Below are 20,210 nucleotides of genomic sequence, written 5' to 3' on the forward strand. Positions count from 1 at the left end.
CCCTTTAGTGTCTCTATGACAGCATCAAATTTAAATAAAAAGTGCCAACGATTACAAAGTAATGATCATTTTTCCAACAAACTAATATATCTCATATCTTCAGGCTGCTATACTGGTAAAAGTATTTGCTGTTACTTATATGTTAAAAGATATAATTCCTTCTTACACAAATTTACAGCATTTGGGGGGAAATTTTCTGCTAAAACGTCACATTACAATATAGCCACAATAACTGCTGCTGCATTTACTTGATTTAAGCGTAAGAAAAAAATAGATTAGGTGTAAAAAGACTGCCTTAAAACTGTGGTGACAAATGCAATTATTGCTGAAACATACAAATCCTGTGGGTTCTACTGAAATAGTTTGGAACATTTATAACTGTCTACAAGAAAGAAAAATAATGTTTTTCTTTACTTTGACCTCTTGCTATTTTGGCAAGTAAGATAAAATATATTAGCCATTCCATCAGATGGCTGGATAGAAAAACTAGCTGCGATGAGGAAAAACGAATTAAAGGAGCATTAATAAAGATTATCTATGAAAGAAAATAAGGTCAAAATTAGAATTCTGCATTTTAAAGCCACCTTTCAAAAATGCAAGCTGCTTTGCCCAATGCTAAAATCCATTCATTTTACTAATCATGCAATCAACCAATCTCCATTATCTCCAGCTAGCTAGCTATAAACATGCTATAGACTGGAGTGAAAGAGGGAGAGTGTGAGGTTGAGAGACAGAGAGAGAGAGAGAGAGAGAGAAAGAAAGAAAGAGAGAGATTACTACACCCAGCCTTTTATAAAGCCGTTTCTTTCATTATAACAGGTCTTTTCATCAAAATGACACAGAACCTTTAAATTTGGGCATAATGCTCCAGTACAGTACACAGCTATAGCTTAAAACAGATTTAGAACCTGCTCCAGAAAGAAAACAAACTCCCTCGTTTGACACACAAATTGTTTACGATTCATTAAAAAGCAAAATTGCATATCACAGTGCTGGCAGCTGAGTCCATATGGGTGCAAGGGGTATTCACTCATCTCTTTGTATGCTGGCAGTACCAAACCGAAGTTTAGCACTGTGCAGCTGAGATTGTGTGCAGCCAGACGATGCATGAGGTAATTTTAAAAGCTTTATTTGTCTTTAAAACATTAAAAATCTGCTCTCTAGCTTACTTTTGATTAAAAGAATGTGGCAAACGCGATGAGGTTTGGGGGTAAAAAAAAAGAACAGATATCTACTTTTTGTTGTATGTTTTAGATTCACAGACTGTATGAAAAACTGCTTATTACTCCATCAATAATTGAAACTTTGCACGAAAATTATTTGCAATTAACGCATCTATTGTAAAGATCTTGAATTATTCATTTCAGTTAAAAATAACATCTCTTTCATCTAGCACAACTTCTACAAAAAAAAGGCTATTTTAGTGATTTTTTTTTGTTCTCTTAGAAAATAAATGGTGTGACGTTCAAGTTTAAGGAGAACTTTCTGCAATGTTTAATCTAAACAACAGCATGTGTGGTTATAAAACTGTTTATTTTTAGGCAAGTGCATTACTAAATGTTTCCAGCATTTTTACATATTATATTCACAGCACTAAAACATCTGTGAAATAAATGTGACTGAAATGAAACTTCCTCGGACACTTTCTATAGGGTGATAATAACTGCCTAATAACATTTGAGGATACTTAGTAAATAATAAACATGGACGTACCTCATCATAAAAGCAGCCGATAGACAATAAAAGAGGAGCGGTAATAAAATATACAAATGGCTTAAAATAAAGCAAAATCACAGCATGATATAAATCGTGTGGTTAAAACAGGCACTTGAAAACTTTGCTTCGAAAATGATAACTAAGAATCAATAGACTTATTTACAGGGGTTTAACAAGCTAAAAAAAAAAAAAAAAAAAGAAAAAGTCACATGAATAGTCAACAGTTTATGTGCATGCAAATACCCCTTCCCCCTCCAACTTCCCCTGGCAGAAAGTCTAATTGGAAAATCAGTACTATAAGGAAAGTGGTTAGCCTTCCCTAGTCCATTAACCAAAAGCTGTATGTTACATTTTGCTGGCAACCACTGGCAAACCTCTAATAGACGGTTAAAAAAATTAAGAGTTTAGACAAAACAAAACGGAAAAACCCGAGCCCAAACACCTTTAAATACAAGCCACATGATATACACAATGGCCACCACCAAGCTGCAGAATAAAAACCTTCCGGATCTCACTTTTAAAAGTCTTTCAAGTCCTCAGAGGTCTTAAACTTTCCAAATGATACCAAAATTGGTCCGGGGCGGCGAGGGGGAGGGAAAGCCCCCGACTTGTTTCAGCGTATCATACAATGAAAGTGATCATGCCTTGTTTTGTAATTCCACTCGCCAGTCCTTTTTTAACTGATATCTATGTGAAATGAGCTGAGGTTCACGGTCCAGTTAGGAGCGGATAATACATTCATTGTCCTGGCAGCAAACTTTTCCTCTCACTGGAAGAATTCACGCTTGCCACAAGAATAATAATTACAGAAAACTAAAAATGCGCTGCTAACGAATTAATCCCTAACGGACAACACGCTAACGAGGGCAGTAATGATTTGAGGACTCTCTTCCTCACAACAGGACTTGCATCTTCTGCCACAATGGGCTATTGTGCATCCTCCTAACTCACTATACCTCTTATAGATTCAAGATGTCAAAGGTTGTCTGGCCCGGCTGACCATGACATGCTAGTTAACTCGTTCTACGGAGCACGTTGGGACTTTATTGAAACTTTAATTGCGCCCAAAAGCAGCTAGAGCCAGACTATGTGGGATCTGTAACACATGGCTCCAGGTCAGCAAAGCCCGGTAACCTGTTCTAACGTAAACAAGCGGAGGGAAAAGTTAGATGGGGGTCTCCGATGAAAGGCAGCACCTCGCAAAACACGCTCCTCTCACACGTGATGATTTTACACCACGACACTACCGCACCGTTCCAGGCTTTTACAGTAATCAACTCGCTTTGTAACGGACTGAACTTTCCACCTCCCCTCTTTACAAAATATCGCATGGTAAAAAATGCACAGGCACACGAACGCTTGAAAGCAGCAGATAAAGTAAAACAAACTGAGCGTTAGGCAGCCGACTGAGACAACTTACTCTGCACAAGGCTTTTTCAAACTACTTCTTTGCATACTTTTTTTTTTTTTTTCCCCCCTTAAGGAGAATTGAAAAAGCTTCCCTCTGGAAACTGTAGTGCACATTAACGGTCTCCTGTTACACAGGGGAAAGCACACAAGTGGGACAAGTGTGAGGCTGCTCTACTGAAGAGTGTGAAAAAAATCAAATGTTAATTTGATAAATGTGAGGTCTGGGACATTTTGTCAAAGAGGGAGGGAAAGTAGAAAAGGGAGAAAAAAAAAAGCAGCCCTGCTGCCAACTCACCATCCACCAAGTTCTGGCCGAGATGTCGTAGCAGAGCTGCCATTTGATGGAGCCGTCGGAGGTTTTCCCTGCCATTATGCTGTCAGCAAGCTTCATCTGATGCTAACTCACGGGAGATAAGACACCTAATTGAGAAAACATTTGCACTGGCATGTTGGGCAACATGTAGCCCGGTCCATACCATATGGAATCATGGGTAAAAAAAAAAAAATCTCCTTGACAATGAACCAATCTCTCACAGACCCAGTGGCAAGGTGAAGTGGAGATGAAAAGTCATCTGCTCCTAGCACTGTCTTCTCCTCTCTCTCTCTCCCTCTCTCTCCCCCTCTCCCTCTCTCTCACTCACTCCTTTTTTTTTTTTTTTTTTTTTTTTTTTTTAAATAAGAACCCACTGCTCAACATCAAAGAGAGGCGGTCAAAATTAGGGCTTCATCACTCAGATGATTTTGGTCTGCAAGGTTTTTCTTTCCTTTCCTCTTTTTTTCTTTTTTAAGAAGAATAAAGAGATTTAATAGGACAAAGGCAGGTAGTGGACTGCGGAGGGAGATCGCCACAGGCTATTAGCCTAAAATTTCTGCTTGACAGATGGAACTGCTTAGAGACTATCATGCAATGTTTTGGGTGGTTTTTTTTTTTTTTTAAAAAAAGACTTTCAGTCTGATTCAGTATCTGTTTATCGCAGCTACTTTTCTCATGTACGTGACCGGGGGGGGAAAAAAGACTGGGCAAAAAAAGAAAAAGATTGCGTCTTTCTTTTTCTTTCTTCCTTTCATAATTGTGCATAAAATCATTTAAGCAGTGAAAGGCAAAACAAAAGTATAAACTGCTGAAGTTTATTCCTCAATTCAGTAAAAGAAGCTTTCTGAAGGAATCAAATGCTCTTTCATTTTTTTGAGACATTAAAGTTTTGGCTTTTTGTTCCTTCTTGATTTTAGATACCAGATCTTATTGTTTAAATAAATGACTCTTCATATGAAGGTTCAAATGGCTAAAGTACTCCCTAAGAACTGAACAATTCCCTTTCTATCTTATTTTTTTTTTTTAATATATTTTTGCTACCATTTTTTAAAAAACTGGTTTATAATGTTATGCTTTCTAATACCATCAGGTGATAAGCACCAAAGCCACACCGAGGTTTGTTTCTCCCTCCTGCAAAACTTCTCTGCAACGTTCAAAATTTACACGAGGAATTGACAGATAACTTGGAAAATGACAGCTCCCAAACACAGTTTTGAAAAAAGTTATGAAATCCTGGTATTGTCCAATAGTAAAATCCTTTCCTGGAAAACAAAGTAAAAGATAACCATACGTTTTCCCAACTCCGTTTCCCACTTCTTCTGGTGCACTGTAAAACCAACAGAAGTATTACTTTTATGACAGCTGACTATTAAACAGGCAGTGAATGCTTTCCGTTTAAATCGCCCCGCTGTATCACAGGGAGCGACGGCGGCTCAGCTATGACCGCCACCACTTAATAACGGGGCACTTCAGTCTATACAGTAGTGCCTTTCCTCAAGTGCTCGATAAAATGAACTTCTGAACTGGCAAACAGGCTCTCGCCAGGAATATTTCTTAGGTCTGTAGAGCCGTGGCCGATATAACTTGCTCACTGAGAAACAGCTACACCCTGCAAATCTTTTCGCGATGCGGACGCAAGAGGAAAATGTATTAGAAATATCCACTCTATTTTAAACAATATCCCTTTGCTGTTTGTAGCAAAAAGGGGAGCTCGTGGGTGCACAATTCCTCGTTCGATTGTTTTGTGTACTGACTATTGTTTAACTATTTGGCTACAGCAAAATGATAATTCTGGGCTGCACAGATTACAAAACTGTCATTCAGTACAGGACAGAACTAACTTTCATTGAGCTTCAATAATACCTTCAGATTTCTGTGATGTGCAAGACGATAAGCAAATGATTTAGGGTAAACACAAACTGCTAGTGTAACACGAAGGGCTCAGTCTTTGTTTTTGCCCCAGCCTTAACAATCTGTTCGGACTGCACAAAAAATATGTTAGTGCATGATCCATGCAACTACTTCACATCCCAGTTTGCTTTTTTGCTCCGGATAGCAGGTACGAACTCACTGCCATTTACAGGAAAGGGACTGACTAGCATGGGAAGTGTTAAGTTTTAGTCCGAGTCCAGGAAAAAAAAAATGGACACCGTGCCAGGAACTGCCCTTGCACTGGCTGGCCAAAGCATTTATCGTCTTCTGTTACCGCAGGTTCGTTAGCGCTACCTGTCCTTTCTGTGGCTTGTTGCTTATTGAAAAATACCTCCCTCCAAATAATCACGCGAAATATAAAGTAAAATGCTTAAGTAACAATCAGCCTTTGAATGGGTGTCAGATTCGATTTTCTGCTGCTCTCTTTGCTCCTACCTCTCAAACCGAACAACTTACCCACCCTGCTTATTATTTATTTAGCGTTTCATACCCAGTTGGGCTGCATGTCATTCCAGACAAGTTCTGATAAATCTCTGTTCGGTCTATATGGTTTTCCATCACCTGATGTAGTTATAGATCTACTGACAAACTTTCTCTTGATTGCTACGTTAACCACTGCTTCGAGGGTACTTAGGTCATCCTATGCCAGTGTATGACTTTACTTCCCAATATTAATTATAAACACACCGAAAAACGTTTTTGTAGAAGAGCATACACTTTTCAGCTTATGAATGACAGAAGCATGAAACCATTTCCTTCCTGACAGTATAGTAGTTATGTGCAAAGAAATGAGGAGTGCTGTTGGTTAACAGCGTTTTAAATTCAGAACAATTAGGTGCAGTTAACTTTGCCATTGTTCTTTCTGATGCTGGGGATGGTGGGTTCTTACCCGTAGAGCAATTATTCCTTTCATAAGCGGCTGTTGTTAATAGCATTAAAACAAGATTAAATACAACATGTTAAATATTGCAATTATTGTGGAAAATAAAATTATTTGGTGAGCATAATGGGGAGCAAATCAAGCATTTAACATGATCCAGGAAATGCTACTCCAAACAATTGCATTTGTTTTATGCAATTTTTCCCCTCTGATTGCTGACAGATGCCGTTTTGGAAACAAACATCTAAGTAGTTTTCCTTCAATCAGGAAAAAAACCACACACCAGAAAATGGCTACATGTTTTGAATTTAACTCTTGTCAATCAGCATTCTGCACAACACTCCCTGTGAATAGTACTGGGACAAAACGATGCCTTCCAAAGACTAATAAGCCACAAAGATGTTTGCTTCTAAATCAGACTGTTCCGAAGAAAGAAAAAGCCTTCGTGCGGCATAGACATTTGTGCAGACACAGCTGCAAAATAAAAACGCTTGCAATATATGAGCGATATTTCAAGTCGGAAATAACTTAGGTGTATGTGTTTGTGGGCTACAGGAGAAGAGATTTGTTTTCCGACAGCTTTAGGCCTCAAGCAATGAATGGAAGTACTTGCCAGTGGCTTTCTGACTTCCTACTGGAGAAGTGGCCAACTACCCCAAAATAATTTGCTTAATTGTTGAGCAGAGTTACCTGCCGCAGCACAAACAGCGTGAGCGTGCCCCTCTCTATCTCCCCTCGGCAGCACATTCGCATGAGGTCATTGCTGCTACCGAGTGTATGAAAGCAGGAATGAATGCTAAAAAAGGCTAATAAAGTATATTAATTCAGATGACTATATCAAGCTGGCATTTTACAGCCTACTGGAAACTGAATGCATGAGAGCATTAGAAATGTTGGCATAGCGGGTGGTTTCTCCAAATGTTGGCTTCTACTATTCGCATCGGTAAAAGAAACGCGGCAGAACTGCGTGTAGCTCCCAGTGCTAGACACAGCTTCAGGATCTCAGTACTCTTTACCAGATTATCTATTAATTGCATGGTATCTACTGCTCATTAACCCTTTCTTTTTTCCCTTTGCCTCCCCCTATTTCCTCAGTTGCAATTGCTCAGAACCTTTTCAGCTGATTGCAACAGCGTGATTTTTAGATCTGTTCCTAATCTGGGAGGCGTTTTCTTTGGGAAGCCTGAACCTAGATGAGTTACCAAGAGGATTTCCTTATCTCGAATAGTGACAATTAGTTCAAGCGCCATGTGAGAGCAGGCAGTTGATTTTTGGACAGCCTCTGAACTTATGCAAAGTTGCTGACAACGAGTGTGTGTTGTAGCTTTTGGAAATCCTATAATCCTGGCTTCAATCAAGAGGATCTGCTGTTGCTGAAGGCGTAAACAAGGAGAGAAGCAGCATGTGACCACTGCTCCTGCACCTTAAAGGACTCCGAGCCAAAATGAGTGCAACAGTAGAGCTTCTACTGAATACTCAAGGTGACACACGCATTTCGGATGATCTTGCTGAACCCAGGGAAAGAAGTCCTCTCCCCTCCCCAGGAAAGCTGTCTTTGGACTCTGCATTTCCCCCCCCGGTAGCTCTGTTGTGTGTATTTCTCGCCGCTCCTCTCTCACTCCTCTGATTTTCTTCTTGCCATCTGTATTCCCCTTTTGCCTCATCTGAAACAAGCATCAAGATCTTGTTTCTGACAGAACGGTCTGTCAATATGGAAACACACTGACATCACAGACAGTGCTGTGACTTCATGTCTGAAAGAAACAGGAGGAACAGATGAAAGGAGTGAAAGGGAAGGAATGACACATACAAACATTTTTAAAAAATAAGTAAAAATCCTTCTCTATCAACCCAAAATGTAAAGGAACATAAACCAGATTTATTTTTAAGTCTAAATATAACCAACTATTTCCTAATCTGTGACCATAACTCAGCACAACGTTTCAACATGCTCTTCATCTGGGAGAGGTACCCGTCCCCTGGGAGCACGTACTTTGCTGGCTCAAGGCCCATGTGACAGCCAACACAACCTCTTGAGAAGGACTAAACAGGCACTAATCCGGAAAGAAGCTAATATCAAGCTCAGACCTGGGAGAAGCCGTCAGAGGGAGAGAGTGACTCCTGCCCTGGACCAATCTAAAACATCTAAGTAAGTGCAAAGTCATAGAATTTAAGATAAAAGTATTCATCAAAACCACAAACTCGGTTTTGCTGCATCTGGATCAAGGGCAGCGTTACCCCACTGAGGCGGGGATACATGAAGTACCCAGAAAATATTCTTATTGAGTAAACGTGCATGGAATATCACCGTACTATTATTTTCTTTTTTCATCCTGGAACGAAATATTAACAAAAACGTCTAACCATTATTTCTATTACTAGCTTTTTTTTATATGAGAATTTGGGAGGAGTTAGAAGCCCCGCGTTTCCTTTACTATTTGAAATACTTGTTTTAGCTCTAACATTAGAGGGCAGCCAGAAGATATCGCTTTCCTGCCATCTCCGGAGCCACCGCAAAACTCTAATAAGGAAATTCATAACTAGTAGGAGAGGAGCTCAAGAAAACTAAAAGGTTAATATATTCTAACTAGATGTTGGGTATAGAATGTCAGATCTGTCAAATTTCATTACAGTTTGCTGCTCAATGAAAAAGATTTGATTTCTTTTGCCACTGTCCTACTATGTTCAAGTCACACAGTGCCAGCAGCAACCAGCCAACGACCACAGGCTGGCACTGAGCGGGCCCGAGTGGGAAGCCAGCCGCAAGGACCATCTGTTTCCGATTTCTAGCGAAGCCAAGATGTGCAGTGAAGTGCATTCCATTCACCCAGCCAGCCTTCTCCCTGCTCAAGTTATTAGTGTTACAAGTGAAATTATCTTTTCCAAACAGCGGGGGAGCTATAATCCTTATGGAACAAGACTTTAAAAAAAGGAAAAAAGAGGAGGGGGAAGAAGAAAAAAAAAAAAAAAAAAAGGACTGAAAAAAAGGTCCCTCAACGCTCCCCCCTCCCCGCTTCAAACATCTTTTGTTAAAGTTGTCGATGACACTGTTTGTAAATTTAATTGCCACGTTCACGGGTTTTATAATTTTAAAGGATGTTTTATTAAGAACTATATCCTCTAAGGGAAGAATGTGTATGTTGGTTCATGGGATCTAATGGAATAAACCATTCAAATATATTTAAAGCGTTATTTATGAATAAAGTTAAACACGACAAGATGAATGCTCATTTGAGTCTCTCTAACATTAAGTGCCTTGAAAAACATCATAGGTTTCAGAGTATAATTTAAAGCGAGAATGCATAAACAGTGCTAATTACATGCTACTTACATTGTTTCAATATGTAATGCATATGTTTAACCTCTCAGAGAAAGGATTGGTCTTGGCACAGCGACTGTGGGGATTTAAGGGTATGCTAAACTGATAACTGTAGAACGAGCTCTGACATAGGATATTGGTCTCCTACTGTTACCTAAATGCCAGGTGAAACCAAAGGATTTATAGAAGGGCGGGTGGAAAGGGGGGGGGGGGGTGAAGAGAAAAGACAACACAATGAGGTGAAACTGAGAAGTTTATTTTCAAAAGGGGAAACATTTATCCTTTGACACCATTCCATTCCAGTGACTTTATTTCTAATATACCATGAGATTAATGATGTGGCTACTGTCACTGTGTCTGACGAACACTGGCAGAGCTGTGGAACAGTTGCTGCCTCTGCTATTATTGGACATATTTGTAAATTGGCATATATAAGATGAACTTGTTCCATGTGCCAACCAATTGGAAAAAATCTTATTCGGGAGGACAGAGTTTTTGTTTTGCCATTGAATTCTATATAATATACAGTTGGGCTAAGATTGGCTGATTTAAAAACTTGTTTAAATTAACAATGTTTGGCAGTTTTCATATCATATAATAATCTCAATATGACTCTTATGCAAATCAATTGCAGATAATTAAGGAAGTAAATTATCATCATGAAGCAGATTCCTGACATACCAGAGGGAAGTCAATATTTAAGCCTTTGCTCAGGGAGGGCACAACTGCTGAATGTAGCCATAATTGTTCACCGTCCCATCCTCAAATGATTATTTTTTTCAAAAGTAATGCTATCATAGAAGAAAATATGGAATATCTTCCATTAATTTTCTTAGTCCTTTTCAATCCGTTTTTACAGGACTGAAACTATTGTCATGAGTGGTTGACACAATACATTAAGAATAACCGTTAAGTCACCTGAAACCTAATTACTAGACGAGCCCCTTCTTTGGGTTTTGTCTTTTCTCAGTGTCTTCAGTGGTGCAACTGGGCAGTGATTGTCATTGCTTCAGGACATTATTTGAACTATAGCTAATAGTAAAACAGATTGTAACCTCGTTCTCAATTTTCTGTCTGTGTATTCAGAAACATCTATAGCTGCATATATTGCCTATCTTTAAGATGTTCTGTTTTGCCGTAAGTAAAATACATTTCAGGTTCTTTGGTACTGAGAGAAACAACCCTTCTGGGCTTCTCCAGGCAAACTTGCTTCCTTGTAGGTAAAGTCGGAAGAGAAAGAGGGGGGAAGAAGGACCCAAAGACCTTAAGTGGGAACTGTGGGATTGTTCCACACAGTTTCTATACTTGAGGTCTGCAGGGGATGGGAAGAGAGAGGGCCTAGCAGGTAAAAATCGTGAAGCTCTGCACACTTCTATCATTATCTTGGTTGGGCATTGGCGGCTGAGTACCGGTGCTTACTGTATAGATGACTAGCATAGACTATCTATATGTATAGGCACAGCCAAGCCTCACATCCCCTCCTTTTGAGTTTGTAGGTAATCCCACAGTACTGAAGACTACCTTTGATATTCAAAGATTGCAAGGTCACACGTCCTAGGAAACTAACTCTGAATCTTATGCTTTTAATTGTCACTTATTCTTCCAGTTTCTGATAAATATTTGCTGCATGTGGCTCATAGCGGAAAGAAAGATTTTACTATTAATCAAGAGGGACAGACAAGTGCTCAAAGTCTCCCTGGGAATGGCTTTCTTACATAGGACCTACCGAGTCCAACAGTACTGCTAGATTTTCAGGCAGCTAAATTGGTACCTTTTATCATCTATAGCTATATAAAAGACTGCGATTACTCCTTCCTAATGAGAGACTTCTGTAATGCTCTCTGCTTAGGGCTACTCTTGAGGAATAAGGAATCCAAGACAGATGTGGCAGTGACCATCATATTAATCTCAAAGACCAAATCCCTCAAAGCAAAGGAAATATGAACAATTAAAACAATAAATACACTGAATCATATGAATTTCCAGTGCCCTCAGTACTAACTCCAGTTCCACGCATTAATTTGTAATTCTTGAGCCATGAATAAGTAAATCCTCTTTTGTTTAGAGAACAAGATTAAAATGCTACTAATATTAAAACCACTCCTGTTTGCTGGCTCATATGTCTTTTTAAATGCCTGCCTATTTCTTTGCTTCACCTCTTGAGCGTCAAACTTCTCCTCCTGATAGATAATACCAGCTGAATGGCAGCCAGCAGCCTGAACGCTGTAGGTAAATACCTAGAGAAGCGCGTTGGGAAGGGCTGAGCTGCACGTAAGCAAATTTTATGAGCAAGTCTGATATAATCCATTGAAGTGTCTCTGGATTATTGAACTTTTTACAGCAAGATAACACTTTCGTGACCCTAAGATATATTTACACTCTTGTTTAATCCATGCCACTGGACATCACACTGTGGAAGAGAAATATCTGAATGTATTTTATTCAAAACACATGACCACAAACACTATTTGTTGTTCAGTTAACTGGTCACAAAGACAGAGGAACTGTGGAGATGAACTCTGTAGCACTAGGCTCTTCACGTGTCGTTCCTTTTATTTTTCAAAACAGATTTAAAAAAAAATCTACAGGAGTCTTAGCTAATCAAAAAAACTAACCCAGCAAGAAGAGAAAAGAGTTTCAACTAATCAGGTTGAAAATTTTTCATGAGTTTAGAGCTAATGAAAATCTATTACTTTAGACTTTTGAAAATCAAATTTAATTCAAAACATTGCGTACTGATAGCAAAACCAAGGTTATATAGAAATTCTAACTTTTATATTTTTTTCTCATATTCACTGGACATCTCCATTGAAGTAAGACAGTATACCCATTAAAAACTTGGTTCTTTATTGCCTTAATTATGAAGACCTTGCTTCTTCCTTGAGCTAAGGGACTTCCTGTTGCAAAAGATAACTCTGACTGACAGATATGACAGCACTGGTCAGCACTCCGGGATGCTGATTAAAAGATACGGATTCAGGGAGATTACAGAGTTGGCCTCAATGCATTTCAGTCTTCTCCTGACACAGGGATCCACCATGAAGACAACAACACTTTGTGTCTATGAAGGCTCCTTTAGAGGTGGGCCAGGGCCAAGATGTTCCTAATCACGACCCCCTTCCGGCCAGCACTGACAACTTTTCAAAGCTGACTTGCCATTTTGAATTTCTGTGGGTAAAACAGGGGTGGTGGCCCTTATGTTGCCATGTCATCTGTCCCTCACGGGCTTTCTCCCGGCGCTGCGCTGGCAAGAATTTTTATGAGCCCAGAAATCAGTCTGGGTGCTGTGCTTTTATCTTCATAGATGTCAAGTAAGGAATAACTGTGGACTTTGTCTCCATTCTCAGGATCAGATGTGCTCAGTGCTGAAAAGCTCAGGAATACTTGAATGCTTTCAAAATGCACTTTGAAATCTACTTGGTAGGAACAGCTGGAATGTATGCCTCCATTACCAGCAAGCTGCTCTGATACTGTGAGCAAAAACACAAGCTGAGTCACAGTAGATGACAATGGTGCTGACAAAATGTTTTAAACTGCAAACTAAAACAACAATAGGATTATTTATGGACTGCAACTCTTATTTTAATGTCAATAAATGTACTGGATAAATTCCCCTTCATTAGCTGGAAACCTCAGAAGGAAACAGAAATATTCTGGTAAACCACAAGCTTGTTCTTAGCAAATACATGGCTACATTTCCACTGCAGAGGCGTATCCAGACTCTTTCTTCACTGGGACAATAAATCTCTGGGAGTGAAAAACAGAGTCTATAAAAGCAAGACCTACAAAGTAAGGGTGTGCGACACGTGGCCCTCAGGGCTCCGGAGGATGACATTGGAAAGTATTGAGAGTAGCTTTTTATTTTTTTTCTTTTTATGAATGGAAAACACGTTTTCATTCAACTCAAACCAAATGGCTGGAATGAGTCCCCTTCGTTATGGGAGGTGTTTGCTCTCTTATCTACTGGGCTGCAGACATCCCAGAGAGAGCAAGGTGGTTTGACTGCTGTGTGCAGAAAAAAAAAAAAAGAGGAAAAGCACAGAAATAGAGCATGTTATACCTCCCTGATTTCCAAGATGCGTAAGCAGCAGGTATTTCCCCGCAATAACTAGCTCCGTAGATACTAATCGTCAGCCCACGTGATATGCTGAATGCAGGGTGCTCCAGTCCTTCCCCATCCTCCCTCCTGACGCCTTGCTACTGGTAGAGGCTTCGTGGAGAGAGAGGATGTAGATTTGCCACTGGGGCTCTCCTATCATGGAAGAAACTCCAGTTGATCAGCTGTGGTCAGCTTCTGATTCCTTGAGACTGATTTTCAAAGGCAGATAGAACGAGGCACAATATCTTGCCAATAATACTGATGTCTCCTCATGTTTCTAGAGGGAATAGTTTCATCTCGGGATGGAGAATCCAGACATCATGGTCACAGATTGCTTTGTCCTTCTGCTCCTCAGCACTAATCTTTCTTTACTTTTCCTTTCTAAATCTGTGGTCCTATATCTTATCCTGCACCTAATGGCTTGCGAGCCATTTCCATAATTGAAAATGTGGTAGTCTCTTATCTCTGTAGCATTTTGTTTATTTATAGCATGACACTAATGACACTTTGAATTTGCTTCATAGTTTTTTTTTCTTATTGTAAAGACAAGACACACAAACAATTGTGGCTGGGTCTAAGTACATTCTTAACCCCATTCAATTTATTTCGGATGCCGAGTCTTCAGGAGGGGGGACCAATGACTAATAAATCAGGTGTTTTTTCCTACAGTATAAGTCACATACCGGGATCAATAAGAAGCAGAAGAAAAAAGTTCTCTTATTTGCATGAGGTAATGCAGACAAATAGCTGTATGTAGTAGGTAAGAGTGTATTTTAAGTCCTACACTTAGCATACAAGCTAAGCCTATCAAGAATAGCTCGTTGTATTTCAGCAAGACTAGAAATCTATTTGATAAGAAGGGAATACAGGGGTAAGAACATGACTTACACCAGAAGGTAAAATGAAGAATCCAAATCCTTCCTCATTAGCTTTCTGTTGAGCCCCTGGCTCAAAAGCTATATATCAGTATTCCCATTTCAGAGATCCCAGACTTCTTGTAATATAACACCTATGAACCTGACGCTCAGCTGGGCAGGGACCAGAGCAGGTTTCTGGGGATGGTACTGGAGTTGCCCATTAGCGCTACCTTGCACGGGGTGCACTCTCCTACCTGCACAACCTTCCCTCTCTGCTGACTTGAGCCAGGTCATTGCTGTGTCCTCAACCATCTCAAGGCAATCCAGAACCTCTCACACCACAGTTTATTTTTCCACTGGGTAAAAATTAGTCTCACACTCTCTGTAGATAAGCAGATACTAAAGAAGCCCCACACAGAACGCAAAGAGGTAAAAGTATAGTCACAACTAAATGTTAACACAAAATGTTATTCCAGTAATAATTTTAGAAAATAAATCTCAGTAAGGAGATGAACCTGACTGTCAGTTAGCTGTGGACAAGTCAGTTGGGATCATGCTTCCTTTCCCCTCCTTTCTTCCCACAAAACCTCACCCGGACTGTTGACTAAAACCTGTTTTTCACTCAGTCTTGCAAATTATTTGCCTACACATTGGCTAGACAGTCTTGCTTCTGGGTACTTCCCAGGACCAGAGCTTTTACCATCAAATTATGAGGATTCAATGCAAATAATTGGCACAACATTACGTTGAGATGAAACATAAAGCAGTGAGATGACTACAAATTACAGATACTTTTCAGTAACAGGGCAAGTCCTCAGTCTTGAAATAGAAAGACCCATCACAGGAAACATAGGGAGAACCATTTATCAAAGAATGGGGGAAAAAGCTTCACCAGGCTTGCGCAAGTTCACAGGTTCCTCTGATGTAACTAAAATAGTAATGATGTTTTTATAGCTAAAGAGAAGCTTGTTGCAAGTACTGCAATAAGACCAATTTCTTCTAAGGCCATCCTGCCACAAACAGGTTGCTGGTAAATGGCACACATTATATATATTTGCTTTCACATGTAAACATGCAAACACACACGTCCACGGTCTTTATTCAGAAGTTTACATAAACCTCCTCCTGAGTCAGGCTTCCAAACCTACAGTACCTGAATATGTTCCAAACAAGGCAGCATCTTTATGTACGTACACACTTGCGGTCAGGACCAGATATTGTTTTGCCTAGAACACCTCATTTTGTCTTTAAAATAAACACAGAATCAGGTTCCTCCTTGTAGTTCCTTTACCTGAGAATATAGCAATCACCTTCCTAAAGGGAAACGGCATTAACTAGAGCTTGTTTGTGTTCATGCTGGAAGACCAGGGCTCCAGTGGATCATCCAAAAGATTATTCCACAGTGGATTAACCCAGACAGTACTTATCAAAAATGTCACACCACAAACATGAGCCAAGAATACGTTACCGGAAAGCTGCCTGCACCAATATAAAATTAGAGAAAATGGGAGAATATTATGTATCAAACAATGCAACGCACTTGCATAGTCTGTGAACATATGTTGCTATAACTGCCTTTGTATTAAGTCAAAATAAGTAAAATTAAGAAAACTAAACCCTGTCCCCCTCCAGTGTTTCATCAGATTGCATTATACTGGCAGCTCCAAAGGACTTCAGCGGGTCTTGACTCTCACATTCTCCACTCGTACCTCTGCCAATATCCCACTGACAGCAGTAGCAGGTTGCCATCCTCCCTGGGGATGAAGATGAAGAGATGGGACATTTTGCAAGTCCCATCCTCTGACCTCTGCACATCCTCTTGTCCTACCCTTTCTGCACTTCATTATTTCTCAGACCTCCAGTCATCAGTTTCCCCAAGTCTGGATTGCCTTGCTCAGTAGTCTTACCTGCACTCAGTAGCAACACAAACTTAACTTTGCCCATAGCTATTCCCATCTCTCCACATATCCAAGCTTTTGCTCAAACCTCCCTTGCTCTATGACTCTGGCCTCTTTGCATTCTTGAAGTATTTCTGTTTTCTTTTCCTCCCACTTCATTGTGTTACTCTCCTTACCCTGCCCAACTCTTGTCCTCTGGTCATCCCCTCTCTAGCTCCTGCAACCCCCAGTCCAAACCAGTTAGCTTTCCTCCTTGTGTCGCTTCCAAGCCCACTCCTGAAGGGGCAGAACGAAAATATTTGGTAAAAGCCTCTGCTGCTGAATCCAGGGCTGCAGTTCAGTGAAAGAGAAACTCTGAGTTTTATATAAAAGAGAGCCTTTGAGAACACAGTAATTCAGCCCAGGCTTTAGACTGCAGTTCCATCCTGCCCCACACACATCAGGAAAGTCACTTACACCCTCAGCTTTCAAACCCACCTCTGTGGCCATCTGCAAGTCAGAAAATCATTCCCACTTAATTGGGACAATATAATAAAAAGAGATATAGAGACAAATACAGAAAGCTGGATGTTTTCACCTGCCTCTGTGCTTTTTGCCTTCTAACAACACAGATTATTTGGGGTAGGGATCTTATTAACTCTATTTATACTGCACCTAATATAAAGGGGCCATGATTATGGATTTGGTTTCTGGACAATTTCATACTATAAAATAAATTTTATGCTGAAGAAATACCTACAGGAAAGATACTGGCAAGATCTGTCCTATTCAAAGATTTAATAACAAATGTACTATTTGGTGCATAATAGGCAATTCATTTTGCTATGCATTTACTCTATTTAAAACATAAAGCACTTAAGGATATTTGGAGTATGGAAGACACTATTATAAAATCAATTTCTATTCTGGTTTATAACCCAACCACTTAAAGTCTTAATTTGCTACAATTCACTTTCTCATATTCCAACTCGTTAAAAGGGGGACCAGCTACCTCCTGAACTCCGATCGTATGCTTCTTAGAGCTAAACTATTTAATTATTGTCTACCACATCCACTGCCTCCACTTGCTTATTGCCTACGTTTACGCATGTACAGCACCAGCTCAGGTTATTCGCACTTGCTTGGGAACCTGCTGCCTCTTTTTCTGAGGCTTGAAGGAGGGAGACTTTGGTTTCACTGAGTGATATCCCTTTACGCTTTACAAATAAACAAACAGCAGAGTAACCGGCAGGAAAGTCATGCCCCTTTGGTGAGCAGGGCTCTGTCTCAGCAGAGGGCAAACGAGGCAGCATCGTTTTCACTCCAGCACAAAGTGTCTATTCTTGACTACTTGACCAAAGGAAGCAAGAGCAGAGGGACGACTAGCAAAGCACATCTGCAGGGCTGTATTTCACAGGAAGTAATGCAGCTCCTCTGCAGATAAGTTTCACTGAAGAACAAAGATCGATTTTGTTCAGGGCTTCAAGAATGATGCGTTGAACCTGGACCTAGCTTTTCAATCCCTGAAAACAAGGCTTAGAGAGTGAAGCTTAATTTTTCCCTCACCCTTGTTCAAATTAGCTGCATGATTTTCAAATTAGCCCTATACTTACCATATGAAGAAAGCTTAAAAGACACCCACTAATCTCCATCTAGGTTTACATGTTTTATTTATTGGTTTTGCAGGCTACACACAAGTTAGTGCATCTGAGATAAATGTCAGAGCAACAATAGCTAAACCAGTTACACAAAACTTATCCTCCAATGCTGAACTGCCCTAAAGCTTTAGAAACAAAATATTTATGACTAGGAACAAGACAAATGGTGTAATAATATATTAGCAGGCAGCATTGTCACTGATTGCAAACATATTTTGAGCTTACATCTTTCCTTCATATCATAGCCTCAGAGGCATACTACCCACTACAATTGGTTTTCCAGCAGCTCAACATTTAACGTGAGATAATGAGGTGTGTTTTTGAATGATACAAGCAGCATTAGATGTAGTGGGAGCCAAAACCATGATCATATTAAAAGCAAATAGCAGAGCAAAGATTACCTCTTGCCCTCTCTTTTAGCTTGAGCAGCATATTCCAATAAGTGCAGAAGAGACACTGTCAAGTACTTCTTTATAGTTTAATTTTCTTTTTTTAATCTCCATTGCTTGCAATGCCCTTGCCCTCTTTAAGAGCTGCAGAATAAAATTCCTTTCTCTGTCAATTTTGCACCTTCTCTGTCAGCAAAGAATGACTGGGGATATAAAAAAGCCCCACCCTCAAAACTTCAGCCCCTCCCCAAGAGAAGAATTAGAGATAAAGGTTAAAGATAAGAAGTTTTTATCAAAATTTAAAGGATGTGATAAGTTCAAAGGAAGGTCATCTGTCCCACTCCTAATTATTGCTCATTTCCACTGTGCCAGCTCTGTAAAAATAGTGGAGCATTTTATCGCAAACCATAGCTTACAGTAAGCGCAGCCTTGGAGAGGTTTGCTCTTTAAGGAGGACAGTAGGGTCTTTTCTCAAAATATTTTTTTGGCATTTTGGGAGCAGAAGTTGGGAAACGTGGTGAGAACAAGGTAACGGTGGTCTGGGGGAGGTCCCTGCATCTGAGCAATATCGCTACAGCAGCTCGGTGATGCTTATTCTAAGAATTCCCCTTGGTGAGTGCCTGATCTGGAGTTGGACTGTGACTGGAAGGCAAACGCTGTTTGTACTGGCTCGGGACGCGGGGACTGGGAGCCACGCAGGGCAATGGGATCACCTGGGAAGTTAGGCTGAAGGCTGTATGTTTACTCTGGCTTGGCAGTCCACAGCTGGAAGCTGTCTTGGTGAAAGAGAAAATATCCAGAGCCCCTGAATTTATAGATTGGCCGCCTCTAATTTTTTTCCTAGCTGCAGCGGAGAAACTCTCTCCTGGTGATTATTGATAGAAATTTTCCTTCAGTTTCAGGACTGATAAGATTTTTTTTTTCTTTTTTAAACTTAAAATCATATTTCTGCAGACCATTATTTAAACATTTTACCCTTGGTGTGTGCTGTGTATCACATATAGGAGTGCTCTTTATGATTTAGTGATCATATTGTTTAAACACCGCATTCACAAGGTTGTATATTTCTGTATATAACCTATAATTTGCATTAACAGTGGGACTAAATTTGATTTAATCACTTTCTCCCCTCATGTCTTGAAACTCTGTAAAAGAAACAGTAACGTGAGGAACAAAGATCTCATCTCCCTAGTTCCCTTCCCAACCTTCCCGTCAGTACAAGTGATTCAAGAGTTAATTAGATGGCATCACATCTAGTGATTACTCTCTAAAAATGCACCATTACACCCTTTTGTTACAGTAAGCATTTAGGTCAGCAGATGCCATAGTGGCAGTGAGAAAAACTTCGCCGGCATCTTTTGTAGCCTTCCCTGTAAACTTCAACAAACTTTTCTCTTTTATCCTTTTCCGTAGGGTTCCACAGGGAAGCAGCTCAGCTCTCCAATACGCTGAACAACATCAACCCTTAGGCCGATTTCTCCATCCCAACTTCCCATATATTTAAAATGAATCATGAAAGAATCAGAGACTAATTCACAGCATAGCTAATAACTCCATTACAACAGAGAAACCTCAACCAGCAACTGAAGTTATTCTTTTGCCAAAGGAATAGGGAACTGCTATTCACGTAAAATCACCGCATCGGAGAAAACCGTTTCACAAAGCAGTATGTTTCAACCTCTGGGTGATAGCTCACAGTAAGTTCTTTAGTTGCTATGTTTTTTGCTGCCTACTTCTACCTGTGATGAATCTACTGCACA

The 20,210-nt window shown here is 40.0% G+C and overlaps 1 protein-coding gene and 1 long non-coding RNA gene across 10 annotated transcripts in view; both read right to left on the bottom strand.

Moving 5' to 3' along the window:
• Positions 1 to 2,315, bottom strand: part of LOC134519728 (uncharacterized) — an 85,770-nt gene extending 83,455 nt beyond the window's left edge. Inside the window, exon 1 of the long non-coding RNA XR_010072287.1 lies at positions 1,714 to 2,315. This is a non-coding gene — a long non-coding RNA (uncharacterized LOC134519728). The remainder of the gene's footprint in view (positions 1 to 1,713) is intronic.
• Positions 1 to 3,710, bottom strand: part of NFIA (nuclear factor I A) — a 362,170-nt gene extending 358,460 nt beyond the window's left edge. For 3 of the 9 annotated variants that reach the window (XM_063344281.1, XM_063344284.1, XM_063344269.1), the window contains exon 1: positions 3,422 to 3,707. In XM_063344281.1, coding sequence (XP_063200351.1) covers positions 3,422 to 3,517 — 96 coding nt within the window. In that variant the 5' untranslated portion in view covers positions 3,518 to 3,707. Of the gene's footprint in view, positions 1 to 3,421 lie in introns of all 9 variants that reach the window. The other 6 variants (XM_063344275.1, XM_063344270.1, XM_063344274.1 and 3 more) reach the window with 4 other exon arrangements.
• Between the last annotated feature and the right edge of the window lie 16,500 nt (positions 3,711 to 20,210).

This window comes from Chroicocephalus ridibundus, chromosome 8, assembly GCF_963924245.1.
Source record: "Chroicocephalus ridibundus chromosome 8, bChrRid1.1, whole genome shotgun sequence".
Lineage (NCBI taxonomy): Eukaryota > Metazoa > Chordata > Aves > Charadriiformes > Laridae > Chroicocephalus > Chroicocephalus ridibundus.